Source organism: Kogia breviceps, chromosome 16 (assembly GCF_026419965.1).
Source record: "Kogia breviceps isolate mKogBre1 chromosome 16, mKogBre1 haplotype 1, whole genome shotgun sequence".
NCBI classification, from domain to species: Eukaryota; Metazoa; Chordata; class Mammalia; order Artiodactyla; family Physeteridae; genus Kogia; species Kogia breviceps.
Genome location: NC_081325.1, coordinates 68,049,039 through 68,072,211, shown reverse-complemented (window position 1 = coordinate 68,072,211; position 23,173 = coordinate 68,049,039). Strand labels below are relative to the sequence as shown.

The window sequence follows — 23,173 nt, the reverse complement described above, 5'->3', positions numbered from 1 at the left end:
AGTTGATTTAACTCTATTGCAATAGATCTGAAGTCCTGTGTTCTTCCCCAAATGAATGAACACATAATGTAGTATATGCTGCGGTTATTTCAAAATGACATGCTAGGGAAAGTGTTAACATAGTCTCAGCTTAAAAATGCTGCTAAACAAAACTTGTTTAAGATTTTTTGTTTTACCACCTATTTTAAAGTTTTAAATCAGGAACTAGGAAAGCTCATGTAAGTTTTATCAGTCCAATGTACACATCTGAGATTCTATTTAAAAGGAAAATAGTAGTACATTAGACTAATATTGGATTAGGGGTATTTTTTTTTTTCATTACTGGGTTAATTGCAGTGTGGAGGATACATATGGAGGATGTCACTTTGGCATCTTATTCCTCTTATGGCAGGAAGAAAGGAAATCCTTAGAAATGCATGTGGCCTTTCTCTAAACAGATTGCCTCATTGCTTTTAGTTAGCCACCATAATGGTCACAAATTTGAACTCGAATAAGAGCTTGTAATTCAGCTGGCAAACAAGGTGTTTGTGAAGGGATTCTAGGCAACAAAACCCTAGGGTTGGTTTTGTTCTGTATTTTTTTCAGGAAAGTATACTGCTAAGCGCCTGTTTCAGTATGTGATCACGCCAAAAATAATTTGAGAGATGTGTGAAGCTTGTCCTGCTCTGTAGATCTTTTCTTACTGGCTTGAAATGGAAAGGCATTTTATTTTGGCAGGGGTCGGGGAAGAAGGAGCAAGGAAAGTGGGTGAAGGGCGATTCTGGTGGAAGAGCCCACCCACAAAGTTGTGTTTCTCCAAAAAGTGCAGCTAAATAGAAATGATCAGTCACTAATGAGTAGACACCTGCCATGGTTGTTTCAGTTAGGCTAAGTGTGTTCATGCCCTGGAGGGTGGTAAACGTTTTGGCCTCATCCCCGTACAATCCATGTTTCCTCCTACTGGACCTGGGCTTAAACATTGTGGGTGTTCCTCCTACATCGTTTACGTTATTAAATTAAGATCAGTGATTCTCAGACTTCCCTGAAAGCCTGCAGCATAGTTACCACCTGCGGAGCTGTGAAAACGATAGATCCCTGGGTCTCAGCTCAAGGTTTCAATTCAGAAGTTCTGGGTGGGGTCCTGGATCTGTATAATACAGAGGTGAGCAGGCATGTGACAGGTTAAGATCAGGAGGTGGTAGGGGAACATTCCAGATTGACAGACAGCATTTCTGGAGGCATGAAGGTGAGGCATGAGGAGGCAGAACAGTCAGTAGTCTTTGTGCATAAGACTTGGGGTGGGGGTGGTGAGGAGGGCAGGGGGGACCACAGTGGGTCTGTGTGCTGCATCAGCCTGGCAGGCTGTGGGTTGAAGGGTTGCACGGTTTAGCACATGGAGAGACTGTCCTGCCCTGGGAGCTGGATCTCCAGGTTATACTGTTTGTTTCTTCCTTCCTGCCTTCCTTTGGGGGATTAAAATGGGAGGAAAGTCTTTGCCCTCACATTTCCGTCTTCCTTCACTCTGTTCCCTACTTTGAACTATTAGGAGGTTTCATCTATGTGTGAACAACAAAATAAAAAAGGTTTCAATAGAGTGAGGTTTTGGTCCTTTGCCCAAATTGCCCCTGTATTCACCTAGTCTTCTAAGGAAGAAGAACTTATGTTGAGCTTAAGTTTCAAATCTTTCAAGTTGTGGATGATAATCTGAAGAGCTGGTCACTTGTAGACCAGTTTTAAAAATAGATGCCGATTTTATCTTTATGGTCAAGGCAAGTAAAAATGACCTCTTATTAATCTTTTTAAAATTGTTTTACCGCAGAGCACCTCTGTGACCTTGGACTAATTCCCTAACTTCCGTGCCTTGGTTTCCTCATCTGTAAAATAAGGGTTGGTGGAGGACTAAATATACTGCTTACCATAGTGCCAGGCACAGAGTAAGCCCATGCTGAGCAAAGCTGTATTGGAGCCTGAAGCAAAAAGAAAGAACAATCAGTAGTACTGATCTTATCTATTTCAAGTTTTGATTTGTCTATCATGGCTTTTTTTGGGTATTAACTTTGATTTAGTATTTCATTAAATTTTGTGTATCTTGATTACTGAGTTTTTAGTGCTGTCTTAAATTCTTTTCCTCAGTTGAGTGCCTCACTTAACCTATCCCAGTCTCGGCCATGGAGGAAGTATTATATACGCATTAGCTACTTTTTAGACATAATTTTAAAAGTTTCCCAAATGGTAATAAATGGCTTTGGAAGGTTTAAATAATGTGTTTAGTTTAAAGTAATTCATGCTTATTAAAGAAAGTCTAAAAAGTATAGATAAGTAGAAAGTAGGGAAGATGAAAGCCTTTGTTCCATATTTCAGACACAACCGCTATTAACATTGCATTTCAGTTTTCACTTCCTGTTATCTTCCATTCTAATATTTTCAGGCCTCAGAAAACTCTCCGGTATTTTCTGTGGCTCCCTTAAGGAGATACATGTTCGAAAGGGAGGTAAAATTATGTTTGAAATAAAACTTAGGGGCTTCCCTGGTGGTGCAGTGGTTGAAAATTTGCCTGCCAGTGCAGGGGACACGGGTTTGAGCCCTGGTCCGGGAAGATCTCACATGCCGCAGAGCAACTAAGCCTGGGCGCCACATCTACTGAGCCCATGCTCTAGAGCCCACGAGCCACAACTACTGAGCCCACGTGCCACAACTACTGAAGCCACATGCTTAGAGCCCAAGCTCTGAAACAAGAGAAGCCACCACAATGAGAAGCCCGCGCACAACAACAAAAAGAAGCCCCTGCTCACCGCAACTAGAGAAACCTTGTGCGCAGCAATGAAGACCCAACGCAGCCAAAGATAAATAAATAAATAAATTTATTTTTTAAAAAAACCTTAAAATATTCTGACCTACTTAATTACTAGGTTTAAAATTAATTTTGAAACATAGCTCCAAAGCACAGCAACTATGTGAACTTAGGGTAAGTTATTTAATTTATAAGAACACCAGTTTCTATAAACAAAAATACCTCCATATAGTGTAATTATTGTAACGGTTAAATTGAAATGAATTAAATGAGTATGTATGTTGAAAGCCTAGCACATAGTAGGGACTTGGGAATGGTTTCCTTGCCCATCTCTGCCAGACCCCAAGCCACTCATTCTCTTCCCTTTCCTCTCCCCTTCTGTGTTGAAATTCCTGTGTGACAGTTACTTAAATAAATAAATAAATAATTATCGACTTCTAGATTTAGGTCTTGGCAAAGCATAAATTGAAGTGTGTGCCTGGAAAGTTCCTAAATGCTTCATACAACTTTGTAAGACTCATTTATTTCGTATTTATTTAACCTGCTATTTTCGAATGGACAGAGAGACTTCAAGACCTGGCCCCCTTTTGTGGAAAGGCCAGTGGAATATTCATAGCCCCTGGCGTTGCACTTTTCAGAGCTTGATTAAACATGTCTCTCTCTCTCTCTCTCTCTCTCTCTCTCTCTCTCTCTCGCTCTCTCGCTCTCTCGCTCTCTCGCTCTCTCGCTCTCTCGCTCTCTCGCTCTCTCGCTCTCGCTCTCTCGCGCTCTCTCTCTCTCTCTCTCTCTCTCTCTCGCTCTTTTTTTTTTTCCCCACCTCTCTCTTTTAACTATGCTTTTCTTGGAAGAAGAGTTTTCTCCCTGGTGTGGGAGGGGAAAGCTGAAGTCCATTGTGTTGCATGTGTAATGTTTTAGAACTGTGACAGAAGTAGCACTGGACTGTTCAACCTTCAGTACAGGACCAGAGGTGCTGCAGCTCCATCACCACCACCACCACTGTTGGTTTCTGAGTTGTGTGATGTGTGTGTGTCGATTTGGCAGTGAAGAGAAGCTCTGATGGCCTGCCTTCTTTTGACATTTGCCCTCCCCACCTGCCGTGTTTGTATCTCCACCTCTGGTCACCTTTATTTGTAGCTTATCTATGAAAAATTCATTTAGTTTAGTTATGTATTTTTACAAGCACTCGGGGGGAAGCTTTGACTTGTCAGGATGTATTTTCCAGGAATAACATTTGAGCCCCCTAAAACTGTTGGCTTTATTTTCTATTCCTTGTCAGTCTCTTAATTTCACAAAGGAAATCAGTTACAATGAGCTTGGAGGGCCCTCGTTTAGGCAGCAGGATGAGAAGGGACACATCATCTTTGCTGCTGATGAGTTTATCTTATGGAAGAGACATAACCTACTGCTTAAAAGAGGGGACTTTCCAATTATTGTTAGGGAACCAGTATGATTGTAAATGATCATTGTCTTTTAAACGCAAGCTAAATTTGTCCAGAGCTTCTGGAAGAGACTCCACACCCCCTTTGCGAAGTTTCCTCAGTGTGGGTTTTCCCCTTGCAGCCTGGGAGTGTTTTCCTTTTTGCAGAAGTAGGTGTGCAGTGTTGGCTGGACCCGTTCTCTCTCCTTCCCCCTTGTGAGGGAGCTAATGGCCATGAACTGTGACACCTGGGAGTAATCAGAGCCCTGTGACCTCTTCCTGCTTGTCCCGTCTCTGTCATCTAGAGATGCAGGCATCAAGATGGTCCCCCGGCTTTGCACCTTATAAACACTGATGGAACATGCCTTAAGTAAATTAACATACACAAATATTTTAATGAAACCTGTAAACCTGGAGCGTGTTTTTTCGTGTTTTTCATTATGTTGTTTTGAGAGGTGGATGTGGGGAGAAGTGAAAGAATGGACATTTGTCTTCCATTTATAACCAAATAAGGCATTTGAAAGAAAAACTTTAGTGCTTTCAAAAAAGGTTTTGATTATTTTTTTCTTACCAAGCACGCATTCTCTGGCCCTTCACCTCAGTATTTGTCACATGGTGAGGAAAGTTAGAAAATTCTACTTCCTGTGAACTCCCCTGACGCTTGAGTTTGTGATAAATCAAACCAAGGTGAGGCAGTTTCATCCTTTGTTTCTATAAGCAAACATTTAGGGATTACCTACTGTGTACACAGTACATAGCCATCCCCCCTCCCAGGGCTCAAAGCTGAGGAGGGGAGATAACACATGCTCCAAGGTAAGGGTGAGGCTGCCACGGGCCCGGCTTTGGTAGCTCAGGCCGGGAGTTTCATTTCCTGAGAGGAATCCCAGGCACATTATGTTTTCCTTGGCTTTGTAAATTTCCATCTCTGAAACAAATCATTGACACTGCTGGCTGAATTCTCATTATAGTGACTAAAATAAATAGTTCACAGAAAAACTGTGGGTATCCAGAGTGTCAGAGCTCTATACAGACTGAGGGACTCCTGACCCTTGAGTAGATTCATCCAATAAATGTGTTTTGAGCACCTACCCTCTTTCAGGACCTGGGAATAGAACAGTAAACATGATAGACAAAATCTCTGTCTTTGCAGAGCTTCTTCTGTTTTTAAATTGGAGTTAGACAGACACTAAACAAATAAGGAAAACAGAATATAGAGTGCCAGATGGTGATGGAGGCTGTGCAAGAATGGAGGCAGGAAAAGGGGATGCTGCGGGTGGGGAAGGCTATCTTTACTGAGAAGCTTCTAGATCATTCACAGCTGCAGGCAGCGTTCCTCCACGTGGTGGGACATGTCCATTATCCACCTGGGTCTTGGGAGTGAACAGTATCTAGCTAGGATAATAATGGTGGACTTTCTGATCCCTGTTTTCCAGGTGAGGGAACTGGGCCCCCAGAATAGTGAAATCGCTGTTCTAGATTCCCACAGCCGGTACCAGAGAGCAGCCAGTAGGAATGGGAGGACTCTGCCCATCTTACTTTCCTCATCTGAAAACAGAGACTTCTTTAGGGCCTGTCCCCCACTGTCCCAGCCCTGTGGGCTCACCCCCAGCTGGCGAGAGAGGGCAGCAGGCCTCCCCTTCCTGCTTCTTCACTAATAGAACATCCTATAGTTCTTGTCCTCTGCCAGCCTGTCAGCTCTGCCCCAGCTCTGTTGGAAATGAGGATCTGACACGTTTAGAAATATATCTGCCTTTTAGTCTTTGTGTTTTTCTTCTGTGTGTAGTAGGGCAATATGATTTTGAAATGTTTAACATTCCATTTGGATGGTTTATTTCTCCCCAAATGCCATCAATAGGGGAAGTTTTAACAGTTAATATTATAGACATGTAGAGCTGGAAAGATCTTTTGGTGTTAAGTTCTCTGTTGTTTTACAGGTAAGGTGTGTGTGGGGACCCAGAGAAGTGAAGTGACTTCTCTAAGAGCACACAGCTGTTGAGCAGTATAGTGGGGCTGAAACCTCCGTGTGCGCTTTCTCTATGCCATTACCTTGTCATACAGCATATTTGTTTATTTCTAACTGTAGAAGTGATCAGTGTGTTTGAAGAAAATCTGGAAAACAAGAGTGAGAAAAATAAAATCACTAATAATCTTACATACCAGAAGTAACCAGCAGTCACATTTTGTCGTTGCTTTTGTTTTCAGTCTTGTATATGTGTATAATTGTGGGCATTTCCTCAAATGCCCATCAAAAGTTCTCAAAAAACATAACTTTTATTGGTTCTATTTTTGCCCTGTTTGGAGGTTTACTGTGTTGGCCTTTGGGTGTCCCCTGGGCATTAGGCTTCATCTGATGACTCATTTGCTGACTTGGCAGTCAATCAGCTAATGAGTAAGACTGCAGGTGTTGACACTGCTGATTGCCATCTAATGGTCTGTTGATTTAACCACTTAAACCATTTAAATTGCTTTATCTCTACTTAAATTGAATTTGAACCTGCTAAAGCGAAGAGCTTTGTATCTTAAAACTTTGGTTGACTCTCTGACTAGTCCTTCTGGACCCCAGTTACCTTACTCTGTGAGTGGAGGGTCTTCCCTTGTTCCCTTCTCTAAGAACTAGATAAACTCTAGGGGCTTCTCCTCAGAAATTACAGGAACACAAAATTTTGAATGTAATTTTAGAGGGTTCGTGGACTATTTTCCTCCCAAGTTCAGCATTGGATTCCAGGCTAAGAAACACTATGCTAGATGATTTGTATCTCGTTTCTGTGATTATCTGATTAAATCTCTAATGACAGAAGTCACTGAGGTGAGCATCAGACTTTATATCAGAATTTTTTTTTTTTTTTTTTTTTTTTTCTTTACGCACGTCTCTCACTGTTGGGGCCTCTCCCGTTGCGGAATACAGGCTCCGGATGCGCAGGCTCAGCGGCCATGGCTCACGGGCCCAGCCGCTCCGCGGCGTGTGGGATCTTCCGGGACCATGGCACGAACCCGTGTCCCCTGCATCGGCAGGCGGACTCTCAACCACTGCGCCACCAGGGAAGCCCAGTCATTCTTTATATAGTTACTAGCTACAGCAAAATGCAGTTTGAATTTTTATATAATTCATTGCTAAAAACAAGTTTATTTGCACTTCTACAGGTTCACTTACACTGTTTCCAAGGATACCTTTGTCTTTAAAATTGTCTAGCAAGTTTTGCAGAATAACATTTTCTTAGCTGGGAGAAAGGAACATTTTAATTATTAGTAAGTGATCCGTTGGGTCAGTTTATGAACAGTTGAATGCTTCTGCTTTAATTTGGGTCATTAACAAATGAAAATATTTGCATAACTTTACAACCACCAAATTGCACTTTAGGGCTAAAGATAACCGGTGACATAAAACTGCCATAAGAATTCAATTCAGCCAATATGTTTTGAATGCTTGCAGTACCTCAGACACTGGGGACTCAGAGGTGGTTAAGATTCAGTCCCCGCCCCCATGAATTTACAGCCTCACTGAAGAGTGCGGCGCATACACACTTAGTAAAAGGTAGACTGTGAAAAGCTCCAAGATTGGAGGTAAATGAAGCTAATGCCCAGATGGCATCAGAAGAGGAGCTGATTCAGTCTGGCCAGGAGGATCCAGTGAGTTTCAGAGGGAGGGTGGCATGTAAACAGGGTCTTGAGATGTCCTCTGGGCGAGAGGGTCCTTTATTCAGCTTCTTGCTTTTCAGAATGTGATGGAACTTCGTCTTATGGTGGGAGGAGGAAGATGGGGGCTTTGGAGTCTAAAGTTAGCCTTCCTTATAGTAAAAAATTACCCTTGGAAAATTCCTTAAATTTCCTGTAAAGTCTTAATGTTGTTTTTGTACCCAACTTGCATAATAATTTGTATGTATATCAAAATCTGAGAGCTGAAACCCATGTACAGAAACATCCATTTCATCTGGTCTCCGAAGTGTTCCTACTTTCCCATGGTTTTTACTCCATTCTGTTTTAACAGTAAAACTCTATGCCCTTAATGCATGTTGATAGACGTATTTGTTATTGTAAGAGTTAAACTGGTTAGTGTGTGAAAGAACTTGAGGTCGCTGGAGTTAGGAGCTTGGTGAATGTTTGTGGATTTGAATCCAGAGGTCCAGCCTATACCTTGTTCTTTGAAATGTTGTAAAGTAGAACTTGACCACATACTTCCTGTCCTTCTAAGATGGCATTTCCTCTTGTGGCTGCTCTGACCAGATGTCATTCTCATGTCCTCAGACATCGATCTCATGAATCCCTTAGAGAAACCACATCCTACTTGTTGGTTTAGGTTCGGATGCTAAATTCTGTACTGTGTGACTCCCCTTGACATGCAGACTTCTGAAGTGTTGGTCTGTCTTCAGTGAGCAGAATCGAACAAGGGCCCCTTACATTGCCTGAGAAGTTAGGTGGCAGGATTGGTGACAATAGTATCTCCATTCCTCTTAAGTCCTGAGAATTTCCTTCTTTCATAAAAAGTGGACCCACTCGAAGGTGACAGGCTAGACCAATGTCTTACTCTCACAATTGCTTTCCTTTATCTGGGATTTCAGTATAAAGCTCTGAGTTGGTGGTGAGAAAGCTGTGTGAATTTTGCTGCTGCATTTCTATAAACATGTTGAAAACCTTGTCTAGACATTAATCAGTTCTCTTTTATGTAACTCTCTGTGTGAGAAACTTCAAAAAATTTACTTGCCTTACAGCTTGGTATGTTTTTTTGTTTTGATGATATGAATTATGGAATTGATTATGTTTGCCTTTCTGTCTTGGCTACCTGGAAGCTCAGAGCCAATTCAGAGTTTTTTCCTTGATTACAAAAGAAACATAAATAAATTCATGGCTAAAGTTTTGAAAAGTATAGGAAAACTTAAAGAAGAGCATGCTCATGGCATGCACACAGGGGGATCAAGACAACTGTTTGAAGGCTTTTGTCACAGTCAAGCTGCGAAGAGGGAAGAGCAGTGGATTTTAAATTGCCCAAGCACTTTGTAATGTGTTGTAGCAGCACGGTAGGCAGAATTGTCATTTTAGATCACACAGCCAAAGTCCTGAATTTAAGACTAAGGTTAATTTCTTCAGATTGGAATAGCAACAGCAACAATAGTAATTACCGTCAAATAAATACCTACATATGTATTAGGCATTGTGCTATGCCATTTTTACAGTTTTACCTCTTCACTGAAATAACCTTGATTGGATTAAACCCAGATGCTGCCTTTATCTCTAATTGCTGATCAGTAGCTTTTACCTATTTGTGCTTTATAGCTGTTGGCATCCTTGGAATAGAAAGCTGGTTTAGCATAGCATCATGGAGAAGAGTGTGTACACTGCATCCGTACTGCCAGGGCAGTGTGTGACCTTCTGCACATGTGTAACCTCTCTGCCCGTCAGTTTCCTCATCTGTAAAATGGGAATAATCATGTTACCTACTTCATAGGGTTGTTATAAAGATTAAATAAATTACCTCTGCAGGGTTTGGGACACGGTGAGCACTTACAGTGTTCATAAAATAAATAACCTTTTAAGTTCCTTCTCATTACTTACAGAATGTCAGAATATTTTGACCCAATAAATAGGATAGCACTTCTCTCCTTAAAGTCTAGAACTTCTGTTGACTTAATGATGATGGGGATTTGAGGAAGAATTGGGCTTTTTAGAACTTCTTGAGCCATTTCAAAAAGGTTTTCAAACTGTTGGTGATGTTGTACTTTACTAGGGCTCAGTTTGTCTGTTTAGTGCTTATGGCTTGCCTCCTGTGATTTATAGAACATTTCTAAGTTTTGATTTAACTTATTTCAAATCTATATTTATGTTACAGGCTCTTTGGTTTTTTTTCTATCCTCTTGTAACTTTTCAAAGATAGATTTAAAGACAATTTTTTTGTTTTTTCTTTTTAATTTTGTTGTTGTGGGTTTTTTTGTTTGGTTGTTTTGGCTGTGCTGTGCTGCATGTGGGATCTTAGTTCCCAGCCCAGGGATCGAACCTGTGATCCCTGCAGTGGAAGCATGGAGTCTTAATCACTGGACTGCCAGGGAAGTCCCTCCCCAAAGATAGATTTAAAAATCCATAGATTGGGCTTCCCTGGTGGCGCAGTGGCTGAGAGTCTGCCTGCCGATGCAGGGGACACGGGTTCGTGCCCCGGACCGGGAAGATCCCACATGCCGCGGAGGGGCTGGGCCCGTGAGCCACGGCCGCTGAGGCTGCGCATCCGGAGCCTGTGCTCCGCAACGGGAAGAGGCCACAGCAGTGAGAGGCTCGCGTTCCGCAAAAAAAATAAATAAATAAAAAAATAAAAATCCATAGATTGTATTATTTTGGAACACAGATTTGGTGAGTTTATATTACCCTGAAAGATTACCCAAGGTTGAGAAATTGGTTAGTTTAAAAAAATATTATAGAAACTACTAATTTTTTTTAATGGACTCCTAGAACTCTTGTGACTCATTACCCAATAGTATCCACACTCAGAAAGATTCCTGATGTTTGAGTGACAGAGACTGGGGTGACCTCGGTGGGCCCTGGTGGGAAGAAGAACGTGTGGACATAGGGCGTCATCTTGGCTCCCCTAGTGCCCCCTCCGAGCCTTCTCAGCCTCAGTCACTTGACCGGGAGAGGAAGAGACTTGTACCTATACCTTACATAATAGTTTCTATATTTTCCTGGATATATACACCTGTATACCTTGTGGCACCTATTGTTGTTAAGTGATACCTCGTTCCATTGTTTACTTCTCCTTCTATTATCACTCTTATTAAATTCTCCCCAGTCTCGATGAAACAAGCAGAATACCTAATTGGGAGAAACTCTGCAGCATCCCAGGAAGTACAGATTAATATTTAATCCCATCTTAATGTGCATTTTCCATGTAGTTTATTAATAAATCCCTTAACACTTTTGTTTTTTCCTGAGATGATTTAAAAGTTACTTCACCAGTAATGTGAAGAAATGATTAAAATAGCAGGCTTTTGGGAAAACACATTTTAAGTGCTATCACCATTGAACCATGGGATGGTGACCCATCTACTTTCCTGTGCTTTTGTGTAAATCTCTATTAATTGTATGAATCTGTTATTTATGATGTCTATTAATCTTGCCTTCTCAACTTGCTCTGACACTCCCGGGAGAGACACTCTACTCTGCCTTATAGTTTTACTGTGATCCTCTCAGTACCTAGTACCAGACTCATTAACCTATTGGTACTCATATACATATTGATGGATTTTAAGTAATATTTTGTTAATTTACCATGACATGTGGTATCTCATGAAAATGTGTGATGACCTCATCTTTTATCTACTATAAAGTAGTAGGTAAATTAAGTTTGCGTGCTGCGGGCTGTCGTGCAGGGAGAAACTCTTCACTTACATCTGCACGCGTGAGGTGCCGGCGACAGGAGCCCCTTGCTGTTTGCACCTCCCTGCTTTGATCATCAGCCAGGCATTTGGTGTTTAGCCATAACACGAAGGAAAGCATCCGAAAACTATAAGAATTTTAGAACAGCCAGGTGACCTAGCTTCTCTTCAGCTCCAGATTTGAAGTAATTACGAAGGAGTCTAACTGTGACTGGCTTTCTTTTCAACACAGCTCTATTTTGAGTCGGGTCGATGTGGCCCATGCCGCGTGGAGCAGGCACAATGAGGCCGGTCTTTATCAAAGAGGCAGTGCACTGTGCATTGTACAGTTTGGGGTTTGTTTTCCTTTGGCCGACGAGTGGGAACCTCCCATTTTCCCGAGCAGTAGTAACACCCCTGGAGGCTGTGGCCCTCCCACCCCAGCGGGCTCTGCAGACCCAGCCGGCGCGGCTGACCGCTTGTACCTGGGAAGTCAGCTTCCTTTCCGTCCTCAGGCCCCTGGCATGCTTGTGCCTTGCACAGCCAAGGACTCGCAGCTGTCCCAGTTGCAGACTCTCTGACTTGCGTTTTCAGCCGAGGATGCAGGCTGATAGATTCAGGACAAGTAGTAGAAATGTCAAAAAGGAGCTGGTGATCGAGTCCCCCCTGCAGTGCAAGGATGCAGCCCAGGGAGAAGTGGAAGCAGAGAGCCCAGGGCCAGTGCTGGTAAGAGGGCCCCATCCACGGGGCTTCTGCTGTCTTCTCCACGCAGTGCTTTTATTGCGTGTGCATGCTCGGTGCCTTCTGGCTCTGGTTTGATTTCAAACTTGCCTATTTCTGGTGAACTCTCTTCTCCGTTTCCTCCTGTAGATTGACTTCAGTTCCACTTTGATTCTTCTTTGGGAGGACAGCTATGTTGACGTTTTGTGGGTGAATGTGGTTTCCAGGAGGCTTCTTTGTGTAGAACAGCTATATGTATTGTTCATGTCTCACCTAGCTGCACTGTTGTCAAACGTAAACCCAAGAGGCACATTGCAATTGCTTTTTATAGGATTGAAAAACGTCTTGTGCAAAATTAAAACATATTTACATTATGTATTTATGTGACTGTGAAAATTATGATGACGTGGGGGGAGTGTTAAGGAGCATAACTGCTGAAGTTACATGTATTTTCACTCATTTTAACAGGTTTGCCTTCAGTTGAGCAAAGTAAGGAATAACCTAAGCTTTGAAACAGTTAATAGAAAAGTTTCTATTTTTAACATTAGCTAAACTCAGAGCAGTTTGGATAAATTCAAGTGATTCGGTAGACTTTGTAAGGGAGGAATGTGAAAAATGGTTTTGTTGTTATCAATGAGTAGGTTGTGCTTCTCTCTCGGAATTTCTTTAGCACAATAAAGGCACATAATTTTTTAAGCAAACTGCAAAAAACACCAACATGCCCTGTGGTGGGGACAATTGAGCCTTTCAAATGATCTGTTAAAGGGATTGTTAAACTTGTACTTAGCAATTTTATATAGTGATTTTTTTTTTAACACAGAGGTTCATTTGCTGTTATAAAGTGTTTGGTTAATGAACTTAATTTTCAATTAATGTCTTTAAGAATCTGAACTTAAACTTCTCTGTAATGGATTTGATTTGAATTAAATTGCCTTTGACCTGTGAGACTGCCTTATATTGTATTGCCTTCAAAATTATGTTGCTAACCAGGAACTGAGAAAGTCAGTAAAGTGTGATGGGCTTTTTCACTGTAGGTTTTCATCTGAGAGATTTAGGCCCCCCTCCCCACTCCCAACATTGTTTAGAGATGTTATTCGTTATCTTGGATTCCTTTCTGCTAACACAATAGTTCATTTATCCATTGAGAAGCTTGGGCAGCTTTCATGCAGTAATAGATTTAACCGGTTAAAGCTCCCAGCTGATGTCGCTTATGATTTCTTGGAGGAAGTTGTGTGGTTTGGGTTCCCTTGTGAATATTCTGAAAAGCCTTTTGTCAGTGATTCTCCAGATGTGTAGAAATATTTGTCCAGAGGATTAAATACACTGTAGAAAGATGCTCTGTGATTTTTTTTTTTTTTTTAATCACCGAAGTGACTTTTAAAAAACTTGCTTCTCTTTCTTGTGCTTAAAAAATCAGCCGCTTATGTCCCAGTTATTTGTTTAGGTCAAATCTCACTCCAGGCAGTTCCACGGGGAGTTCGTTTTCCACTGTAATGGATAAGGCTGTGCTGGCTGCAGCTGCACCTGGTGGGAGTGCTTGTGGGGACCCAGAAACTTCTGGCAGCATGGAGAGCTCTGGCCCGTGCACCTGCAGAGAGAGGTGTGAGGGAGAGGGGAAGGCAACAGTGATACAACAAGAAACTTTTGCTTATCTGATGGTGTTTCTCTTCTTCCGTTGGGGTAAGCAAGATAAAAAGAGCCGCTACCAGATAAGAGAAGCAAGGATATTTAAGCAGAGCCTCTGCCCAGGGCAGATCTCCTTACCTGTGATTCTCACTGCCCACAACAAATGAGAATTCAACACACTGCTCGGAATACAGCTTTCCTCCAAGATGATTTTTTAAAAGTACGCCAGCGCAGCCATGAGATCTGTGTGTTGTAGTGCTGTTCGTTACTATTATGTTAGTAGCCCGTGTGCCTGTTGAGAATCCCCAAGTCTGTAATGTTTACATGTAAGTAACTTATCTTGAAATCAAGTTTTGCTGGTTTTAGTTATGTACACAATCACTCCTTGGGGAAAATATTACATAGTTTAGAAAGCAAAAAAGTAATTAATGCATATAATTAGAAATATGAATTGTGTAAAATAGGGAAATGTAAAGTGCCCTTGCCTTTAATTTCCAAAAGTGCCTGCCATTTATTATTTGGTGTATAACTTTCTCCAAACTTTCTCCTGTGCACATAAAAATATAACTTATTGTGTGTGTTTGGAAAATGCATAGTACTATAAATTTCTGCATTAATTTTCTCCGAACATATCAAGAACAGTTTTCTTTGTCACCACGTGTAGATTTATGCCATCATTTTTAGTGGCTGTACCATAATTTGATTCCATTTGTTTCCAATTCTTTGCCATTAGTACAATGTATAAGCATTGAGAGATGGCTTTGTGGGCTGTGAGTGACTAACAATGAATGTACTAGTAAATGTATCTGAAAACACTTATGCTGGTCAGAAGTACTTTTTCTGTAAAACTTCTATCAGAAGTCAATGTTTCTTTCCCCTCTGCCAGGGCAACAGTTAAGTTTCCCTTAGCAGTGACTACTTGTTCCATGCTAGGTAAAGTCAGTGTTTCTAAGAGAAGTATATGTTTGGACAGTACAGATTTTCAGAGGCTGCAAGGTTCAACTTACAGGCACCTATGCAGGTAGGTCATGTCCCTTGACTGTGACAATAAACGGGAGGAAGTGCATGGTGAAATTTCCCCGTTCCTCTCCAGGCTCACTGCCAACGCTGTAGAAGAATGACTGTGTGGGCTGTGAATGACTAATAGGGGAAGAATCAGGATATTCTTGACGTCTACAAGTTAGTTACCCCACTGAATTTGAATACCTATTTTTGCCCCCCAAACTCTAACGTAATTCCTGGAAATAATTTATTCTAATTGTTACGGCTCAACAATTTAGAGGAAAAGGGTGTGGCCTCAGGGAGTCAGAACTGGCTGGGGTTTATGTCCTGTGTGTTGCCTTTGCATTGGGTTACTTTCAAGAGGCAGGTGAGGACTGCAGCACAGGTTTTATTTTGCGAATTTTGAAGGTTGTAAGATGTGAAGATGGAGAGAGCTGCATTTTCACGTGTTAGGTATACTCCTTAGGTATTTTTAAAGAAGTATCTTTTCAGAAACACCTTTTCTACTTTTGATATTTTTCTTTTTTAAAAAAACAGCAATCAGAACTCTATTTATTGGCCTCACCACGTGGCCTGGGATTGAACCAGTGCCCCCCTGCAGTAGAAGTACAGAGTCCTAACCACTGGACTGCCAGGGGATTCCCAATTTTTTTTTTTTTAATGAAGATATTGGGCGTAGGAGTTTATTAATTAATTTATTTATCTTTGCTGTGTTGGGTCTTCGTTTCTGCGCGAGGGCTTTCTCTAGTTGTGGCAAGCGGGGCCACTCTTCATCGTGGTGCGCGGAGCACAGGCTCCAGACGCGCAGGCTCAGTAGTTGTGGCTCACAGGCCTAGTTGCTCTGCGGCATGTGGGATCCTCCCAGACCAGGGCTCCAACCTGTGTCCCCTGCATTAGCAGGCAGATTCTTAACCACTGTGCCACCAGGGAAGGCCCCCCAATTTTTAATAATTTTATGGAATCTTCAAGTGTTAGACACTGAATCTGAGTTCTTATTTTAACATTTTAGAGAACAAATGATTAGCTAAATTACCACATGAGAAAGGAGCATGTGTACCAGTGTAGAAAGGAGTAGGAGACTGGGCTTCTGGTTGGACAAATCAGTGCATTACCTGGAGAAACCTTTTCTCCCTTAAGTTCTATTTACTCTAGAAATAGCAGAAACGAATTAAGGTGCAACCCCTGAAGGATAAGCTTATGGGTAATGATCATGTTGTCAATATCCTGTAAGACTTCAGAGGACTGTGATTGAGTTAATTACATTATACTTATAAAGCTCTTCTAAAGTTTTTCTGCATCTCTATAGAAGTCTTTAGATATAATTAATTATATTATGTTGATGATACCTAATATGTAGTTTCTTTTTTAAAAAAAAAAATACTGAGTGGTAAAGGAAGGAAGTTCCTGCAAGCTCTGTGTAATGACATATTCCCAGGTGACAAACAACAGGACATTTTACTAATTCAGAGCCATAAGCCTTCACTATGCTCTTTGGTTTTTCCCTTCATTTGTTTATTTGTTTGCTCATTCAGCCACATTTATAAGGACTGAGGTTAGTGCCTTGGGGATACAGGGGTGAGTGAGATACACGCTCTGTCTCCCCAGGCAGCAAGGTCTGGGTAATGAGGGGCTTCCTTCCTCAGAAATGCTTTTCACTGGGTAGTTTTTAGGCACAGTGAGTGTTAATCTCACCCATCCTTTTCCACTTAGGCAGACAACACTTAAATCATCATCAGCTCTAGCCAAGGACACATTCTATTTTTTAGCACCTAAAGCAGGCCTAGCCTTGCTGTACTGAAGGCATAGGGACCTCTGTTCACATGAATAGTCTGTGTGATTGAGGCCCCACGATTGCACCGTATTTTGTGGAGCGGTTGGTGGAAGGAATCTTTGGCCCCGTGCATGCTTCTCTTACCCCAGAGAAGGAGCTTCCACAGCTCGTGTCACTGCCTCACTACAGCACTGAGCCACTCATGTCTTCTGGGAGGCTTGCTCGTACAGAGCATAAAAATCCACCCAGCTCCGGTGAGTTTCTTTTCTCATGTCTGTCATCATCGTGGAGGCAGAGTGGCTGGTCACTGTTTTTTATAACAAAGTAATGGCAATTGCTTTCTTTCTTTCTTTCTTTCTTTTTTTTTTTTTTTTTTTTTTTTTGCTATAAGGATAAAAATAGAAAGTATTTATATAGTGCCTTGTTTTGTGTCAGACCCTGTTTTAAACCTGTTTAAACTTTATTTCAGTTAGTCCTCCCAATTCCAGGAGGCAGGCTCTGTTATTATTAGTCGTTTTACAGATGAGGAGATGGAGCACAGAGATGTTAGGTAACCTGCACAAAGTCATGCATTTAGGAAGTGACAGAGCCACGGTTTTAAGCTGCCAGTCAGGTTTTCCAGAGCCCATACCTGAACACATATGTATGATTCATTAACAAAAATGAATGCATTCCTTATGCTTGACATTGGGATTATAAAGATGGAAAAGAGGGGTTCAAAATTCTCTGTCCTTAAAAAATTTTTAAATTGTTAGAGAAAGGCCAATTTCAAAGTGACAGAACAACAGCAGTTGAAAGGCACAGAAAGATAAAGAGGAGGAAGGTCATGCCTGAAGAAGTTGGAAATGTGAACAAGATGGAGTTGGGAGTTACGTCACTTTCCTTTTGAGTGTCCCGTTTTATCACGTTTCCGGAAAGTTATACAGGAGCATAGATGGGTGGAATATCTGACAGTCTGGAGACATCTTATTTTCCTCCCTAGATTTCTTTTTTTAAAAACTGATTTACAGCACGATCCAGGATAACCCTGAAATGTTTATTCCCTAATCAGTAGAATAGGCACCGTGGTCCTCGTAGTGTTTAGAGGAGGCTGCCATTTGCCCGGTGTGCTCTACGCTTTGACAGGTAGTGGCTAATACAAGACAGCAGAACTATGTCACAGGCAGTGGGTGGTGTTGGGTGGTCTCAGAGAAAGCACTTTGGAGACCAGATTCAGATTCGGTCTGGAATCTGCCTCTCAATCTGTGAGGATGACCACCCTTCCCTCCCCAACTCCATGCCAGCCCGGCCCTGGCTTTAGTACTTTTCTCGTCTGTAAAGTGAGAATTGTGTAGTAAATAATCTTGAAGGTCTCTTCTGGGGCTAAAGCTCTGTATTTCAGGGTCATTAGCTTTGGTCCCAGAATAACCTGTGATGGAGTCAGATCCAGATCCTAGAGTTTCAGTTTCAGGTTCTAAACTTAGTTTATCCAAAATCGTTTGGATTTTGAGTTGTAGGAGCTTCAAAAAAGGGGATACTGGATTTCCACCCAATGTAATGAATAAGTTGAGTGCAGTGGGTTGGCAAACCTGGAAATACATAGAAGTGGTAGCAAATTTGCAGTTACCAGGGGTTACTGTACAAGAGGGGCAAGAAGACCTGGCTTGAGCCTACAGATGACATGACTGAGTATAATTTTTAGAAACAGGAAGACTTGGAAATTATAGTTTATCCTCAACTTTCCAGAAGTTTGAAATATCCCTGTAATGTGATACAGCTCTTCCGAAGTTTCTCTTAGAGTACCGTTTTGAGGCTTCAGAAGTTTTTAGTGCTCGCTTTCCAGACAAGTGTACGTGCCACTTACTAGCAGGTCTCTGAGTGCTCTGCCGGGTGCTGGGGGAAGAGCCAGTTTGAAGTTCTGTTTTGGGATCTCCTTGCCGTGGAAAGCTGTCACTACTAAGGGAGAAGCAGAAGTGAGTGGTGCCAAGGGCCCTGCACTCATGGTCAGGAGTCCTGGGTCCTGTGTCTTCTAAACTTTTGACATTTCTAAGCTGAGATTGCATTTCTGTCAGATGGAGGTAGTCGTGGTGTCTGTCCTCCAGACTCCTCATCTCCGAGGGTTGTCTGGCTGCCCTGGTCAACTTACTGCATTCACTCTTTTCTTACTTCGAGCCATGCTCCAAAGTGCCACCAGACCAATCTTTCCAAAACGCAGATACGGTTATTAATTTCCTCCCTAAACCCCTCCCCTGACTTTCCTTTGCAGAGAAGGCGAAGCACGGCCCACTTGACCCTCAGAAGTTGGCCCTGAGCTTGCTTGCAGGTCTCCCTCATCTACTGCACTTTCCAAAATGTGTCCTGACCGAGGCCCTGTATTCTTCAACCGGGGGTGCGTTCACACCCGGGCACAGTGCTTCTTTTGCCTGGCGTGGCTTCACTGCCCGACCATTCTCCTTCATCCTTCAAGTCCCGGTCACATGCCAGCTCCTCCAAGAAGCCTTTAAAACTCTCTCCCCACATCTTCCCGTAGACTGTGTTCTCCATGGCCCATCATGGCATCATTATTCTAGCGTGTTAGGTTATTATGCATTTCTGCTGTGTTGTGGCTAAGGCTTGTACTCTAGTCTCCCTCACTAATGTGGGGGCTTCTGCCCCACAGGAACCATGGTTTTCTTTGTATTGTCTCTGACATAATGTCAAAGCTCCCCCCACCTTTTTTTTCTTTTCTTCTCGGCATCACCTTTGCAGGATGCGAAGAACAGGTTGCAGGAAGGACTTCTGGGGGAGACGGGATCTGAGGATCATTCTCCCACTTCATTCTTCCCTCTTCCACCTTCTTCACTTTTGCCGCTAATATTCATGTATGTTGAAATGCCCAAAAGTAAAAAAGGATGCACCTAGAGGAGCCTGCTTGACTAAATGTGATATGGGTATTGTGCCCCCAAACTCTCCTTTGCTTCTGTTATTTTTGATCTAAATTAAAATATTAGCTAACACTTTGTGACTTGAGGACACAAGTGCAAACTTAGGTGACCAGGGTCAAAACTCTTCTGTTTCTTCCTCTTAGCCAGCACCCTTTCCATGTGAGTACTACTTCTCATCAGCCACACCTGAAACTGTTACATCACCTTTGATGGTTGTAGGACATTTGGAAAAAATCATTGTGTGACCTTATTACCAGAATCCCAGTAAATTGATTATATGTGGAAAAGGTAGTGGAGACCTACAAGATGTAGGGCAAAGAAGACCACTCTTCCTGGGGGGAAAGAAAGAAAAGCGGGGCTGTTAGCAACACTGAGCAATGTAGGTCACCTGCTTTACTTGACCAAGACTCGACCTGACTGTTTTGTCTCTAATAGGGTAGTTTTTCCCAAATTTGTCTTGTGTCCCCAAGTGAAAATTTTAGGAAGTGGTCTGTCCTTTGTTTTGCCATGAAGTATTAAAAATTACCTGTGTGTTAAAAAAAAAATGTTTCATACAGTCTATAATAGTGCTGTCTAATAGAACTATAGCATGAGCCACATATGTAACTTTAAATTTTCTTGTAGCCAAATTAGAGTAAAATAGGTGTAATTTATTTTAGTAATATAGCTTTAACCCAATATTTCCAAAAGTATCATCATTTTAGCATTTAATCCTTATAAAATATCAAGGCATTACACATTCTTGTATTCATACTAAGTGTTTGAAATTTGGTATCTATTTTACACCTATAACACATCTGAATTCAGGATAGTCACATGTGGCTAGTAGCTACTGTAGTGAACGGTGCAGGTCTCTAACCTTACATATTCCATAGCTGAAACACCTCAAACCAGAAAGTTGTCATTTTGGTGGGTGAATCATTGGATGGGGTGGGGAGGAAATGCATGATTTAGGTTTTAGGTTTGGTTTTCCTTGTGAAGATCATGTCCTTGAAGTATTTGGAGGTAATGTAAATGAGGTTCTACCTAATGGCATTAAAACCTCGCATTCAAACCTGATTCTTCAGGAAGATTTAATATTTTGGAGTATGATTTGTAATGTACTTGATACGGAAAATGAATATCCTTCAGGAAAGGACTCTGCCTTTTCTCTCTCCCCGCTGTGAGATAATGGAGCCTGGGCAGTTCAGTGTAGCTTACGTTTCCCGATCTCAGAGCAGGTCAGAAAGCCTCAGATTTCTGTCCTTGCTGGAGGTGTGCAGGCTGAAGCATCTCAGTGTAGAGCAGTGTTGTGCATTTCCCATACAAAGAGCAGTGGAAGCATCAGGGGAGCGCTTCCTGTTCTGGAACTCTGAAATTCCATCACGTGTCTTGCTAGTGGGTGATGGGAAAGGTCCTGGGCTTGGGGCCAGGAGACCCATGGGTCACCATCTGTGAGACCTTTGTTAATTCATGTAACCCCTCTGAGCTTCAGTTTCCCCATCTTTGAAATGGCGATGATATAACCATAAGAATTTTGGGGAGGTTTAAAGAGAAGATATATGTGTGATCCAGCCAAGGCGTGTTTATGTTGTAGGGACTAAAATTCTCCTGTCTCTGAATGACACTTAACTATGTATGATCCTCATGACCACCGTTTGGTGAGGTCCTGCTCTGTACCAGGCACTGTATATTGAAACCCTTCAATAACTTTGTGATAAAGATAAGAGTAATTGGTACTTTTCCCATTTTCAGATGTGGATATGGAGATTTAGTAACTTGTCTCAAGGCCACATAGCAAACAAGGAGTTGAGCTAGGATTTTTTTTTTCTTTCTTTCTTTTTTTAGAAAGCTCCTTATGTATGTATGTATGTATTAATTTTTGGCTGCGTTGGGTCTTCATTGCTGCTCGCGGGCTTTCTCTAGTTGCGGCGAGCGGGGGCTACTCTTCGTTGCGGTGCACGGCCTTCTCATTGCGATGGCTTCTCTTGTTACGGAGCATGGGTTCTAGGCGTACGGGCTTCAGTAGTTGTGGCTCACAGGCTCTGGGCCTGTGGGCTCAGTAGTTGTGGCACACGAGCTTAGTTGCTCCACAGCATGTGGGATCTTCCCGGACCAAGGCTTGAACCCGTGTCACCTGCATAGCAGGCAGATTCTTAACCACTGTGCCACCGAGGAAGTCCCTCGAGCTAGGATTTTAAAAAATACTTTTTAATATGAAATTCTCAAACACACACAAAGGTAGGTAGACTAGTAGAGTAGTTCTCTAACTTGGGTGGCATCACAATCACACACAGATCACAATCAGATTGCGTGACCCCACCCCCAGAATTTCTGATTCCAGTGGGTCTGGGGGGAATGTGCATTTCTAAAAAGTTCCCTGCGGCACTGACGCTGCTGGTCTGGGAGCATATGCTTTGAGAAACCTGGGCTGATACAAGGAATCCCCATCCACCTGTCGCCACCTCCAACAGTAGTAAATATTTTGCGGACCAGGACTTCAATCCTAACTCCCCACACCTGCCCTTCCTTGGTGGTCTCTGAACTGCCTTTCTGGTGACGACATGCTCAGAAACTCCTGTGAACCAGAAATGTGTTATGAATTCCATCCCCCGCCACCAATATTTTCAGATAAGTAGCTTAAAGTAGGTTGTTTGGAAATCTGTCTAAATCTGGCTTTTCAAGCCCTTTAGCCTAATTACTTAACCTCTTTATTTCAGTTTCAAAAATAACTTTATCGACATAGGAAGAATTAAAAATTTCAGGCCATAATGCTAAAAAAAAAGGGGGAGGGAAATTATTGGTTGGAACAGTCTGTAGTATAGATTTAAGATAGAATTATTTAGGCACCTACCATGGTGCATCTCTTTCTCTTTTGCTTTCATCATCACTTTTCACATGTGAAAAAATGGCAGCCAGAATTAGCCGCTGGGCTGGATATGTGTGTGTGAGAGATGCTTGCAGAGCTGTCCCTCAGGCTCTCCGCCTGTTCTCTCTCTTCTCCTCACACCCTTCTTCCCCCTCTTTGGCTCATGCCCTGTGTCAGGATAGAAAGCAGACACTTGAGGTGCTGTCTGCAAGGGTGGCCCCTCCTCCACTCAGCTCTCTCCTTGTGCTCCAGAGGCACAGGGCATAGAGGAAGCCCCTCGATCCCTTGTTCTCTCTGTCACCCCCCATTGAGCACAGCTGACTAAATACAAGCAGTTATGCAGGTTTTTGTTAACTGGTGTTATTACCTTCATTATTATCTCAATTCCCATTCCATTTTCTAGATGCTATTGACTTGACAGTTTTTCATAAGAGTCTTTAATTCTGTTCATTTTAGTAATAGGATAATAATTTTGGAAAACCACAGTTATTTATGAAAATGACAAATACAAAACCCAGGCACTTATCCTTCCATTAAATTGATTGATTTTGAGTGTCCAGGTATTGCTCATACTGACATGCCTGATTAAATAAAATCTCTCAGTGACAGGTTTTCTAATTTGAGTGCTCTTTTTAGTACCGTGAAAAGAGGGAATTCAGCATCTTATCCGTGTTTATAATATAAAAAACTATATTCACAAGTGTGTCATTCTTGGTGTTAGTCTGTTCTGAGTGTAACACCACATTTCAGCATGAGAAATATATTTAGATGTGTACAAGTCT

At 42.1% G+C, this 23,173-nt stretch overlaps 1 protein-coding gene across 24 annotated transcripts in view; it reads left to right on the top strand.

Annotated features, from left to right (window-relative positions):
- The window catches only part of DOCK9 (dedicator of cytokinesis 9), a 276,764-nt gene that overhangs the window by 90,826 nt on the left and 162,765 nt on the right, over positions 1-23,173 (top strand). For 8 of the 24 annotated variants that reach the window (XM_059041959.2, XM_067016601.1, XM_067016593.1 and 5 more), the window contains exon 1: positions 11,951-12,247. The exons of the other annotated variants lie outside the window; for them this stretch is intronic. In XM_059041959.2, the coding sequence (XP_058897942.1) occupies positions 12,122-12,247 (126 nt within the window). In that variant the 5' untranslated portion in view covers positions 11,951-12,121. Of the gene's footprint in view, positions 1-11,950; positions 12,248-23,173 lie in introns of those variants that run through there. 24 annotated transcript variants of the gene reach the window in all.